Below are 13,626 nucleotides of genomic sequence, written 5' to 3'. Positions count from 1 at the left end.
TTTTATTTTTATTTTTTAAATTATTTATTTATTTATTTATTATGTATACAATATTCTGTCTGTGTGTATGCCTGCAGGCCAGAAGAGGGCACCAGACCCCATTACAGATGGTTGTGAGCCACCATGTGGTTGCTGGGAATTGAACTCAGGACCTTTGGAAGAGCAGGCAATGCTCTTAACCACTGAGCCATCTCTCCAGCCCCCTCAAATTGCCATATTTTAAATGATTGGAAATCATTGGCTTTATTGTATCACAAATGAAAAGATAGGTATATTATTTGGTAGACATTTGAGGGAAACAGTATTTTTCTGATGTTGGCTGGACCCTTCCACTGGGCCATTATTTTGCTGAAGAGAAAGGATTTCTTGTTGATGCTATAGTTATCTTATGAAGATTCTTTCTAAAGAAATAGCTGCCTGGCGGTGCAGGCAGCTAGCCTTTAATTCCAGCACTGGGAGTTCATGGACAGCCTGGTCTACCAAGTGAGTTCCAGGACAGACAGGACTGTTACACAGAGAAACACTGTCTCGAAACCCAAAAAGAAAGAAAGAAAGAACTAAATTGCCCTACAGTAGGATGATTTTGGGTGATGTGGGTAGGTAGTACTTGAAGCCACACTGTAGAACTTTATTTTCTACTAATATGTTCTTAAATGAGGTCTGAGTTGTTGGCAATAAGACATACGACTATTGGGCTGGAGAGATGGCTGTACAGTTACGAGAACTGGTTGTTCTTCCAGCGGACCTGGCACCAACATGGCAGCTCACACCTGTCTGACACATCCACAGACACATGTAGTCAAAAACACCAATGAACATAAAATTAAAATAAATTATAAAAATAAATATATGACTATGTACCAGTATTATTAATACTATGTAGAGATCATGTATGCTTTTATTATATATTGTTAGCAATTTAAAGATGGCTTTGTAGTAGTAGTAGTATTCACTTTATATAACTTTCTTTTCCAGATGATAGTGGGACCAGTCAAAATGATTCTGTTCCTGAGACTGCCATGACACTACCAAGTGAATCCAGAGTCAATGTCCACGCCATAGTCACACTAAAGCTGCTAGAGTATAGGTATGCAGTTTGTCCTAGTTACTGCTCTGTGTTGTGACTAAACACCATGACCAAGGCTCCATCTGAAACAGTGGTTGCGGAGAGTTAGTCTTGGCTGCGAGCAGGCAGGCATGGTGCTGGAGCAGCATTCAGCAGAGGGAGGGAGGACAGACAGACAGACAGACAGACAAAGCAAAGTGGAATGATGTGAGCTTTTGAAACCTCAAAGTACACTGCCAGTGACACACCTTTTCCAATAAGTTCACACCTCCTAATCCTTCCACACAGTTCCACCACCTGTGGTCCAAGCATTCAGATATATGGCTTTATGGAGGCCATCTGTATAGGAGATGCATTCAGTGCTCACGCTGTGGTCACACTGAAGCTAAGTACAGGTATGTAGTCCACCTGCACAGCATTGCAAGGCCCATAGGAAACTTTTGAGAAAGAGTCTTTCAAAGAAAGGACAGCTAGTGAGGAGACAGAGTCATGGGAGCAGATTCCCCTTTGCAGGTTCCTCGGGAGAATTTAAAAGTGGGTTCCAAAAGGAACTTGAGTCAGAGAGGTAGAGTGGTTGAGTATCCAGGGAGAGGAATTGTGGGAAGGAGGTAGAGTGGCTGAGTGTCGAGGAGAGGCATTGTGGGAAGGAGGTAGAGTGCCTGAGTGTCGAGGAGAGGAATTGTGGGAGGAGGTTGTGAGCCACCATGTGGGTGCTGGAAGTCAAACTTGACTTCTCTAGAAAAAACAGCCAAATGTCCTTAAAGACTGAGTCATCTCTTCAGCCCTCTGTTTTGTGTGGTTTTTATTAAAGGATACTGTTGCCCTCACTGGGAATGAGGTGGGCTTTGGCCTGATGGCAGTGTTCCATCTTTCTGGGTAGTGTCTGGGAGGCGGTGGCTGCTGCATCCTTTCGTTCTCTCTCTTCCTGCTCAGCCTCCCCTACAAGAGTATTTGACTCAAAACAATGTTAGTTGCAAAAAACTATGAGAGAGATGTGTGGATTAATGTTAACACTTTTATGGTGATATTTTATTACAAGAATATGAGTGACAGTTTAGTATTTAATTTCTCAAATTCACTAGTATTTAGAGAAAATTTTATGTTCGAGGGCGAGTCTGTTAAATAAGAACTATCATTTAGTTAATGAAAAGCTTGACTAACAAGCAGTTTGGGAAGTGATTACCTCATGTTTGTGAGTGGAACTGAGGTGATGGCTCATAGTTGCACTGCATTCTGGGAGCACAGTAACACTGAAGCACTGATGGTGTCCGTGTACAGAGTAAGGGAAGCATGAAGTTCCTACATTATGAGGGGTATCCTGCAGAGGTGTGAGTATTCGTCGGGCACATCTAGCCAGCCCTTTTGCTCACACTCTCTCTTGTGTGGTGTTAGGGTGGAGAGATGGAGGAGTACAGACTCCAGACCGTTAACTTTTCTCTACAGAATCTATGAGCTCATGTGGCTCCTCACCCATGTGTTGGTAGGAACCCACTCAGCAGGGAAGAGCTCTATTCACATTACTCTCACTCCACCCTTTAACATGTGAGTTGGAACCCCTGCACCTATTCTGTGTTCCTCCAGTCATATGGCATTGTTATATATGTCTACATATGCATAAGCCATGGCATAAATATCAAAGGCTGCTTTTCAGATTCCAATCCCAGAGCAAAGGCCATCAGTGTGGTCCCATAGATAGTCAGTTCACCCTTTCTCCTCCTGTCGGCCACACTAGAGGAACAAGAAGGTGTTGTGTAGGTGGTTATATGACACTAAGTGCAGGGTTGCACTCATTATCTGCAGCCATCAAAGCTGACAGATCTTACAAATTTTTTTAAAAAGCTTGGTTTTAAAATCAGATTCAGCTCCAATCATAGGCGGAGAAATGGACCATGCGTTCTCTAAGTGTCTGAACTTTGAAAGTACGTCTGTCTTGTTCATGTGACCGAGCATGAGTGGGGCATTCTGACCTCACAGAGCTTCATCTATAGATACCATAAACATGTTGGTAAAATCTGTAAAGGCCTTTAGAAGTAGGGAATAGAGATTACATATTTTCTGGACAGTTGAGAATGTTTTATTTCTGAACTGCTTCTTACTTAGTGATAAACAAGCAACCTTGATTCCTGATGACATATTTGATGCCACAAGAAGCAACATCATCACTTCCGTCAACTTCAGTAAGAACCAGCTGTGTGAGATCCCCAAAAGGTAGGATGGCCTCATGATGCGCTGTTCAGGTTGGCCTTGTTTTTGTAGTTGCATCTTGGAAAGGAGGTGTTAGTTTCCTGAACTGTTTATTGCTGTGTGATGTTTTTGCTCTTAACTCTTTTGGCTCTTTGGGGGTCCCAGCACCCAGCTCCCAAACAAATCACACACATAGGCTTGATCTTAGTTATGAATGCCCGGTCTTAGATTGGCTTGTTTCTTCCCAGCTTTTCTTAACTTAAATAAATTATGCTGTCTATCTCCCTTTGCCTCTGGGTTTTTTCCTTTTCTTTCTTCTATCCATCTTACTCCGTAACTTACTCCGTAACTGGCTGGGTGACTGGCCCCTGATGTCCTCTCCTTGTTCTCTTGCTCTTCATTTTCCTTGTCTCTCCTTCTGCTCAGACGCTCTGCCTGCCAGCCCCGCCTATCCTTGCTCCTGCCTCGCTATTGGCTGTTCATCTCTTCATTAGGATCATCAGGTGTTTCAGACAGGCAAAGAATCACAGCTTCACAGAATTAAACAAGTGTAGCATAAACAGAAGCTGCACGCCTTAAGATAATATTCCCCAGCAGTTAATGATAGAGGGGCTGCAAACCGTGGTTCCACTGCTCTGAAAGATCCACAGGCTCTTACAATTCCCTGCTTTATGCTGTAAACTGGGGAATTAGCTGTGAGAATCATTGGCTCTAAAATTGCCAGTCTTGTATAATGAAGTATAACAGTGAGACTCATAAAAGACCACCCACTACCAGGCCCACAGCGAGGAATTGTGGTTTCACGTCAAAGCTCAGTACAGCTGTGTGTGCTGTTTCTCTGTTAGCCAGTTTGACCCGGGTCTGCCCAGACACATGTGTATCTGAGAGCAAATCAGATAGCCTTCTAGCCCATCAATAAAATGAACCAGAAGAGGGACAGGTCTCCTTTTGTAATGGGCTATCTTGCTTCAAGACCTACATCCCAAGAGTTCTCTGTAAATAAGATACATTTTATAGTTTGCCCTTTTAGACATCTGAAAATCTGGGCAGTTCTGTGAAAGCCATTCAGTTTTTTTGATAAATCAGTGGGCCTTTGTGGCATCTCTGTTCCCTTGTGTTTTGTCTTTCTCTGTTTTTCTTTAGGTGTCCATGTGTGTAAACAGAGACTCTTGCTTTTTCATATTCCAACTGCCCAGACCTGAATAATCACACAAAAACTATATTAATTGCAACACTGCTTGGCCAATGGCTCAGGCATGTTTCTAGCTAGCTCTTACATCTTAAATTAGCCCATATCTATTAATATGTATCTCGCCATGAGACTGGTTTACTGATAAGGTTCTGGTGTCTTTGTCCTTCAGCAGTTACATGGCATCTGCCTAACTCTGCCTACTTTCTTCCTGCATTTGTTTCAGTTTTCCTGCCTACCTATATTATGCCCTGTTATAGGCCAAAGCAATTTCTTTATTAACCAGTGGTAATAAAACATATTCATAGCATACAGAGGGCATCCCACATCACATGTGTGTACTAAGTACATCATACTTAACTGGAGTAAAGGTGGATGCTGGAAGAAATGCTCCTGGCTTCGCTCACTTGCTTAGGCTTCTGTTTTATTCCACAGTTGTCTTCTCTTACCAGGGATGCTTGATTTTAAAAAGCAGCTTAGAAAGCCAGAGAAGACAGCACATACTGCCTTGCTCTAGAGTGCTTCTAATCCACTCTCCCTCTCTTACATAAAATTTTTAATTCATAATGAATATTCATAAAATACTGGATGAAATGGAAGGACATGGCATACAGTCTTATCACTGATATAGATGTTATCTTAGTGACATTTGCAATTTTATGTGTACTTTGTTTCTCGACTGCTTTATTTTACAATATGTATTTCTCAATTTCTTTTTCCTTTGTATTTCAATATTTCATAAGTAATATTTTTAAAGTCTAATTTAGCATGTACTAGGTTACCTACTTATAGCAGTAAATAAAACACTGTTTCTTGAGGCTAAATTTCCAGAAAAATTTCTGTGTTGAGGGATATGGCCCTTGACGCATGTCTATCCAATTACTTTTTAAATATTGTCGGTTACACATTGGCGCTCCCTTCCTCCCTGCATCTTCAGCACTAGCTGTGATGGTCTTTTCTTTGTTTTGCTAATGTGATGGACCAGAAAGTGCTGTTATGATTTCATTTTATTTGGCAGATTTTATCAGTCATATAATTAAAATGACCAAAGTTGATTAGGTCTAGTACAGATGTTTAAGCCTTCTTTTTCAACTTAAGCTGCTTTGGGGTAAAGACTTGTCACACCTAGAAACCGGCTTCAGATCTTGTTTTAACCATGATTGGATTTAATGATAATTTACATAACTAATATTATTAGAAGGTGGTATGTCAAATTAAATAAATTTTTTTTATGTGTATGGGTGTTTTGCCTGGAATCACTTGAATGTCTGGTACTGGTGGAGGACAGAGAGTGCTGGAAGCCCTGAAACTGGAGTTAACAGTTGTGAGCCACCACGTGGGTCCTGGTAATCAAAATTGGGTCCTCTGAAAGAGCAGCCAGTATTATTAATGACGAAGCCATCTCTCCAATCCCTAAAAATAGTTTGAGGTGTCTGCATATGAATAGTATGTGTGTTGTCTAAAATACTATATTATTAGTGTCTAGCAATATATTTTATGAATTCAATTAACTGCCGAAATAAAATATTGTACTATGGTAGCACCCAGGTCTGATTTTTTTCTTTTGTGTCTTAATTACATTAAATATATAATCAGTGGATTTTTTAAAAATTAAATTTCACTATGCATTTACTGTCAGATTGACACCTTGGTCAGATCACTGTAAGACCTTTTTGTTTTGTTTGTTTTTAATTTTGAGTTTACACAGCCAGTCTGAAATTTTTGTGAGGAACTGAGATCCTGAAAGTCATGGCAAGGAGAAGGGATGTTGTTCCTTCTCCTATGATTGTTTCACTTTTGAATTAGTACTAACAGTTATAATTGTTTTTGTTTCAGGATTATTGAGCTGAAGGAGATGGTATCAGATGTCAACCTTAGTTTTAACAAGCTTTCCTTTATATCCCAGGAGTTATGCTTGCTTCAGAAATTGACATTTTTAGATTTAAGGTACTTAAAAATACTGTTACTTGACACTTTAAAAGTTATGATTGATTTCTGATTTTTCGTATCATGTTTTCATTGGTGAGTGTGGAACCTGGTCTTCGGTGTTCTAACTATGCTAGGGGAATTATAAAATTAAGTTATTTAGACATTTTAACCAGACTTCCATTGTAAATATTTTATAACTTAGATTATGAGATAAAAATATCTAAGATTTTTTTTTAAACCAGGTGTTGTGGCACTCACTTTATTTTGTATACAATGTTCAGTCTGCATTGTGCCTACAACAGGCCAGAAGAGGGTACCAGATCTCATTACAGATGGTTGTGAGCCACCTCTCCAGCCCCCTACCTAAGACATTTTTTAATCAATATTCTTTAAATTCTTGTCTAAGTGAAATGACAGTTAGCACATGGAAAATGTCTCTCCTTCGTGTTGTTTATTGCTGAAGTAGATAATGGAGACCAGACCAGCATCCCCTCTGCTGCTCTACAGTGCCTGCTTGCTTCCTACTGGGACATTAAAGAGACAGAACCAAGCAGAAGAGCCCTGACTGGAGCAGAGCTAGAACCTGCCTTACACTCTGTGGGAATCTAAGCAAGCTTGATTTAAACAAAGGCAGGGAGAAGCTGACAGCTCATAGATGACACCAAGTGTCTCGGGTTACATAGTGTTTGTCTTTGGGCCTTGATACTGTATCTGTTGTAGACTGTTTGTGTTGCCTGTACTTCTCCTAGTGCTTCCTGCTAGCAAGAATGCTTTTAGTTGGCATAAAGTATAGGTGAGGCAGGAGGACCTGCCTGCACCAAGTGCAAGCTTTTTCTGCTCTGGGGTGTCAAGAGTATAAAGCTGGCCGGGCAGTGGTGGCGCACGCCTTTAATCCCAGCACTCGGGAGGCAGAGGCAGGCGGATCTCTGTGAGACCAGCCTGATCTACAGAGCTAGTTCCAGGACAGGCTCTAAAACCACAGAGAAACCCTGTCTTGAAAAACCAAAAAAAAAAAAAAAAAAAAAGAGTATAAAGCTGATGGAACAGAGGGAAGGGAGGTCCCCCTGGCTGCTGTCTGGTTTATGTGTATGTGTCTCTCTTTGTAACTGTTCTGAAGTCTCTACGAGGAGGATTCAATGTTCTCTCATGTCCGACAGCACAGAGACTGGGCTGTGCAAGCACAGCTTCTGCTGACAGTGTTGTACATAGAAAAGGAAGGATGCAGGAGAACACTCAGGTTAATAAGAATTGACAAACATAAAAAACTTGCATTTTTTATTCCTCCTAGGATTTAAACTTGTAAAAATCTGCAAAGTTTAAAACTCATGTTTTGATTTCCAATTTAGGAATAATTTTTTAAGTTCTTTGCCTGAAGAGATGTCATCACTGACAAAACTGCAAACGATCAATCTTTCCTTTAACAGGTAAGAAAGCATCGGGGGCCAGCTGAATAAGAAATCTTTATTTTACTTATCTTACTGGCAGGTTTTATTTTCATTTCATTCTACTTGAATGTATTGTTGCTTAGAATTCTCATGATTGACGCTGGTTGTGGTTGTTATTCCTTCTACCACTCCAAGAACTCAGCTGAGTAATTGTGGTTGTTGTAGGGCAAGTGAGGAGAGCTTTTGAATGCCTGAGATAAATCCGACGTTAGCCAGGAACACCTGTCTCTGGCATCTGACAGTTTGGTTTGGACAACGAAGCCAATGTCTGTGACAGTCATCTTCGGAAGAACTCAGAGCGCTTTTGTCTGGAAGCCTCCGGCAAACAAACTAAAAAAAAAAAAAAAAAGCACCTCACTCACATTTTACTTAATTAGAGGTGATTAATGATAAATAAAAGTAAATTAAGAAAGAGTACCCTCCTGAGAGCAGCCTTTAGAGCCCCAGAGAGCTGTCACATCCGTGAGTGGGGGACTTAGCCTCATCTTGTGTTTGATTCTTATAATCAGTAGTACCTTCTCTGTCTGCTGAATTCATACTCTAAAGTCGGTTTCTTATTTTCTGGAAAAGTTGAATATAGGACTTAAACCACACTTAAGTCATCTGTTTTTGAGAGTGATTTGGCCTTTAGCTCAGTACATGGAGGTGTCCTTTTTATATTGTAATAGGTTCAAAGTGCTGCCTCCAGTTCTGTATGACATCCCCACATTAGAAGCAGTTCTGATCAGCAACAATCAGGTTGGCTCTGTGGACCCTCACAAGATGAAGCTGATGGAAAACCTGAGCACTCTGGACCTTCAAAACAACGACCTCCTGCAGATCCCACCAGAGCTCGGGAACTGTGTGCAGCTACGGTAACTTCCCTTCTGGGGGGCTTCCAGTTGATTTGTTGATTGCATGCTTTGTTTTGTTTTGCTTTTGTTTTCTTGCAGGAAATTGAAACAACAGACTTAATACCTTGTAACAGTAATAGTTAACCAAACACCTAGTTTTTCTTTTCAATTTCACCAGGTAATTTCTGGCTTTATATAACACCATATATGTATAAACAGACTGTTTCTCATAGTATTTTTGTCCCAGTATATGCTTAACATCCAGAACTGCACTGGGGCAAAGGGCGGGAAGAGCTGACCCTCCTTAGCCTTGCTCGGGATTTCTGAGTCAACCCGTCCTGCGGTCCCTCTCCTCACTGAGTTGTACTAAAGCTTTGTCTGTCTGACTGAGCAAACAGAAGGGAGTCTGAGACGTCAGCTGAAAGCTGTTTCATTCTGGAAAGCAGCTGTGGTTTTGGCTGCTCGTTTGTAGTGAGTTGTAAGAAACAAATACAGTTGCTTGTATCTGTAAAACAAGCCTCAGTGTTTGCTGCAGTTATGAACCCCATCAGTGTGTACACCTTAATTTACTACTTCCTCGTAAATACACTGCTGTAATTTATGACAGAGAAACTTAGCATGTTTTTCTGTAAGAACATTTGTACCCATGGAAACTAAGCAGCGTTTTAGTACTGCATGTGGAGGTTGTTTAATTTATTTATTTTAGTTTAGTTTTTGAAACAAAATAGTCTTGCTATATTGCTCATGCTAGACTTGAGCTCTGTACTTGCCTGCCGTAGTTTCCTAAGTGCTGGGTTATAGGTGTGGATTTTCACCCCTGCCTGTGTGGAACAGGAAAGTGTAAGAAAGGATGCCTGATTGCAGTGTGATTGCAGATGCCCTATCAGACTTCATGGACTCGTCCCCTTGAGTGGTGTCAGTTTTCTCCAGTTCTGGGCATAGCTGCAAATCCAATAATTTGGGGTTACAGACAGATTTGGAGTGGATAGATTTGAAGATATAGAACATATGCACCACGAAAATCAACTGCAATTATTTTCTTTCTAGAAGTTAAGAACCTTAAGTTTTTTAAAGAATTTATAGGTAGCATGGAAATATCTGAAGGATGTAGATGAACCTTATGCTGTGTGAGCCATTTGATTTTTGTTTACATAAAAACTTAGGTTAGTAAAGTCTTTTGATTGAAGATATTTCATTAATTTCATAAACAATTTGCCCTTAATCATAAATTGAGTCTTATTTCCAAATGTGTAAGTGAACTATGTACATGTTCCTCTGGTCAGGGAGGGAGGGCAGACTTATGTGGATGGCCCTTGGAGTATAGAGTGAGCTGTGTTTGCAGTGTCCTTGGAGGTAGAGTGAGCTGTGATTGCAGTATCCTTGGAGTACAGAGTGAGCTGTGATTGCAGTGTCCTTGGCATGGGTCATTGTCAATTTGCTTGTTCACTTGCTCAAATCTATTTTATTATTTAGCGTGTGGTCATGTAAAATCGAGAGGAGACTAGCTGGTAGTTCAAAGCACAGTGCCACCATTTAGCTACTGTTTATCCTAAATATGGCTTTGTCTTTCCAGTTCTGTATTGCCCTGCCTCTAAAGTCAGAATATTAATGATGCCTATACCATAAGTCTGTTAAAAATCAATGGAGCCTGTGAATGTAAGCTCAGTAATGTGCCTCTCATGTGACAGTCACCCTGTGCTGGTGGGTATTGTAATTCCAGCTGTCCACATATTTAGTTGGCTTTGTAAGAGACACATAAGTAAAAATACACACTTATAAAATTGCAAATGATAGTTTTATTTTATGAAAAGAGAATCACTAATAGGAATGCTTAATTTTCTTGTTTCTTCCATCAGAACACTACTGCTAGATGGAAATCCCTTCCGAGTTCCTCGAGCAGCCATATTGATGAAAGGCACAGCTGCTGTGCTGGAGTATTTGAGAGACCGAATCCCTGTCTGAGTCCAGCGGGCATCCCACCCTGGTGCTCATTCTGGATAGGAAGGGCCAGCCTGCAGTACTGCCGTATCCCAGGTGTCGCTGTGTTCACTCCACTAAATGTGTCGTTTGTGAAGTCCTGTGAGCGTTTATAATGGTGTTGGCTGTAACACATCTTAAATGTTTTGCCAACTCATCCATTATGACATTGTAAAAACTTCTTATTTCATGAGATTTAATATCATAATGATAAGGCAACCATCTTTTTAGATCGGGGTTCCTCCTGGTTTCTTTTTATTTTCCATATAATGTGAACTGAACAAGACTGTATTAGCTGTAAGTCAGCAAATTTTACTAAGTATTATTCTTTGGCATTTGAAAGAAAATCAGGCTTTTTATTGCCCAGGAATTTAAACTTTCTGTGTGGTCAGTGTCAATGCATTTTATATTTAGGGTTTTTGGTGTTTTTATTTTCTTATTTTTTTAACTTCATATATGTGTATGGGTGTCCTTTATACCAACCTGGTACCTCTTATTCTAGCACCGTGATTCTGAAATCTGCTTACAGCCTGATTAAAGCTAAACTGGCAGTTTTACAGTAATTTTCTAAAAGGGAATTAGTTATAAGCAAGCTTGATTTAATAAAAACCAATATAAACATTGTTGTTTACACTGATGTTATCAAAAGCAGGTTATGAGCCACCCAGGCTCACCATATGATTGTGTCAAGAAGCCAGGTGAGTAGTAGCATGTGCCAGTGGGCGGAGGACGGAGGTAGAGAACTTACAGGTGATTGAGGCTGTTGATGTTAGGAAAAGTCAGTGCTAACAAAGATACATGCTTCATGTTCATAATAAAAATTACATTTTTAGAAAACGAAACACACCTTTTCCGTGTCACAGCTCTCTATCAGAATCTGCTTCCATAGTAAACCAGACACCGTGTAATAAGGTGATGTTTTATTATTTGTACAATAAAGAGACTTTTATGTTATTCAAAACACTTTTTTAAATACTGAAAAATTTGAGTACAACAGAACCTAAAAATGGCTCTGCTGTACACCGCACAGCGCAGTTATCTGTACAGAGCGCATCTGCAGATGCTTCCAGACTACACCCTACCTACCCTTAACCCAGTGCTAGCGCACAAGACAGCTGGAGAGCACAGACACACTGCAGAGGGGAAATACAGGTTAGTGGAACTTTGCACATAAGATTAAACAGCTTTCAAGGTTGTTATGGTCTCATATGGCAAAAAACCATGAAGTACATTCACAATCTATGTTAGTAAATTAGTGTTTCTTCATTCAGTTTTATTTACATCAATATGTAGTTCAACTAAAAAGTACTGTTAATCATGGTACATTGTTTTTTTTTAACACATACAAAAATGACAACTTTTATATATAATTTTAAGCTCAAAATCACAATTATCTCAAAATATTAATTACAATACAGCCATTTCAATTAAACATATCATGGTTTGATTTTTTATATAAAATGGTAAACTTTATTATTAAAGTAAGCAATTTGTTTTGAATTGGCTAGAGTACACCCAAGTAGAAAATCTAAATGTGATGTGTGAGGTGTTTGCTGCCCCTCCCACCCGGTTTGTATGGAGCCACCTAGGCTAGCAAAGAGACGGAAAAGGCCCCGGTTTATAAGTATTGAGCCTCATTTGCTAAACTGCCTTGGCTTCTTGGTTCTTGGTAAAAGCTCTACGATGGGAGTGTCCATAGACTGCAGTGAAATGCATGCAATTATATACAGCGTGTAGAATGTCAGTTCACCGACACACATCGAAATGTCCACATAGATGGCAAAGGATGGACAGAAGGAGCACTTCACCTGTCACGTGAGTGTTGTCAGCTAGAGCAGAGTTTTAGGAATGAGGTCCCAGTTTAAGCTCTGACAGGAGGAGCCCTGGTTACTGTGGATGTGTTATCTGGGCGCCGCAGTGAAATCAGATCCCATCAGAGTTTTGGTCTAGAGACCTGAAGCTGTGCCACCACTTAGGAATCTCTCTTATGCCTTTTATGAGAGTGAAATATTTAACTGACTTATATGACCTCAGGAATTTGTGTGTGTGCTTGACACATAAAACATTAGAACTAACAGAGTAAAGAAATAGATTTACCTCCCACAAATTACTGAGAGCAAAAGTCATTGATCAAATAATTTTGAAAATGAAAAATAAATGTCATGAATATTTAAAAACAGTGTGTTTGTGTAATTCTTTGCAAACCTCTCGGAGCCCCCCCCCCCCCACGTCTTCTATCTGTATCACTTTTCCGATGCTTAATATTTCTTTCCTGAAAAGAATGAGACCGCAGTTCACAGTTCTCATACACAGTTGTGTGTGGGTTGCTCTTGGCTGGTAGGAAAGAAAATCATGGTTCTTGTGATAACCTGTAGTGACCTTGAGGTGACCTTACCCTTTTCAAGTTCATTAGCTCTGCCTGTGGCTCCTGCTAGCCCTGGAGAGTGTTCTTTCCTCCTGGGTAAACAGTGTCACATTCTTAAGCCACCTTCAATCCCTTCTATCCACTGAGTGCAAGAAGAACTTGATGGCCTCTTCCAACAAAAGTGCTGCCTGCCTATCAGCTACCTTTCTCTTTACCTCAAACAGACATCACAGTAAGGCTTGCTCTCTTGAGGAGGGAAGCAAAGGAAATGTCTAATTATCAGAGCAGAACTACGAAATGTTTGTTGTAGTCCATCACACTGTCATCAAAGTAAAACAAGGTTTCCTAAGCGTTAAGTAGCACTCAGCGAGCGATCCTATGTAAGTCAGATGTCCTCCCTTTGGTCTAAGACCAGTGAGTGCCCTCTGAGTGGAAAAATGAATATTGAAAATAATACTTATTTCAACAGTACATTTGGGCAAATACGGGAAATTCTTTATCTGCCTGAGAGATTCGTCTTGGTTTTTCCAGAGACTTTCAAAAACAAATAAAATCATCTAACACTTCCCGGGGACCTATTCTTTAGTAGCGGAATGGAAAGCTATGGAAAACAATGTGGTTTGTCCATGTGTCAAGTG

General features: G+C 40.2%; 1 protein-coding gene across 2 annotated transcripts in view; it reads left to right on the top strand.

The window, feature by feature from the left end:
* Lrrc40 (leucine rich repeat containing 40) overlaps positions 1-12,802 on the top strand; it is a 29,014-nt gene extending 16,212 nt beyond the window's left edge. The window contains exons 10-15 of one of the 2 annotated variants that reach the window (XM_050149466.1): positions 976-1,087; positions 3,167-3,274; positions 6,276-6,386; positions 7,715-7,792; positions 8,482-8,667; positions 10,503-12,802. In XM_050149466.1, coding sequence (XP_050005423.1) covers positions 976-1,087; positions 3,167-3,274; positions 6,276-6,386; positions 7,715-7,792; positions 8,482-8,667; positions 10,503-10,608 — 701 coding nt within the window. In that variant the 3' untranslated portion in view covers positions 10,609-12,802. The remainder of the gene's footprint in view (positions 1-975; positions 1,088-3,166; positions 3,275-6,275; positions 6,387-7,714; positions 7,793-8,481; positions 8,668-10,502) is intronic. The other variant, XM_050149467.1, reaches the window with a different exon arrangement.
* The last annotated feature ends 824 nt before the right edge of the window (positions 12,803-13,626 follow it).

The sequence above is a fragment of the Alexandromys fortis genome, unplaced genomic scaffold, assembly GCF_014885135.2.
Source record: "Alexandromys fortis isolate MF-2015 unplaced genomic scaffold, M_Fortis_MF-2015_v1.1 scaffold_68, whole genome shotgun sequence".
NCBI lineage: Eukaryota > Metazoa > Chordata > Mammalia > Rodentia > Cricetidae > Alexandromys > Alexandromys fortis.
Note: the sequence above shows the minus strand (reverse complement) of the source record. Positions and strands in the feature narration are given on the sequence as shown.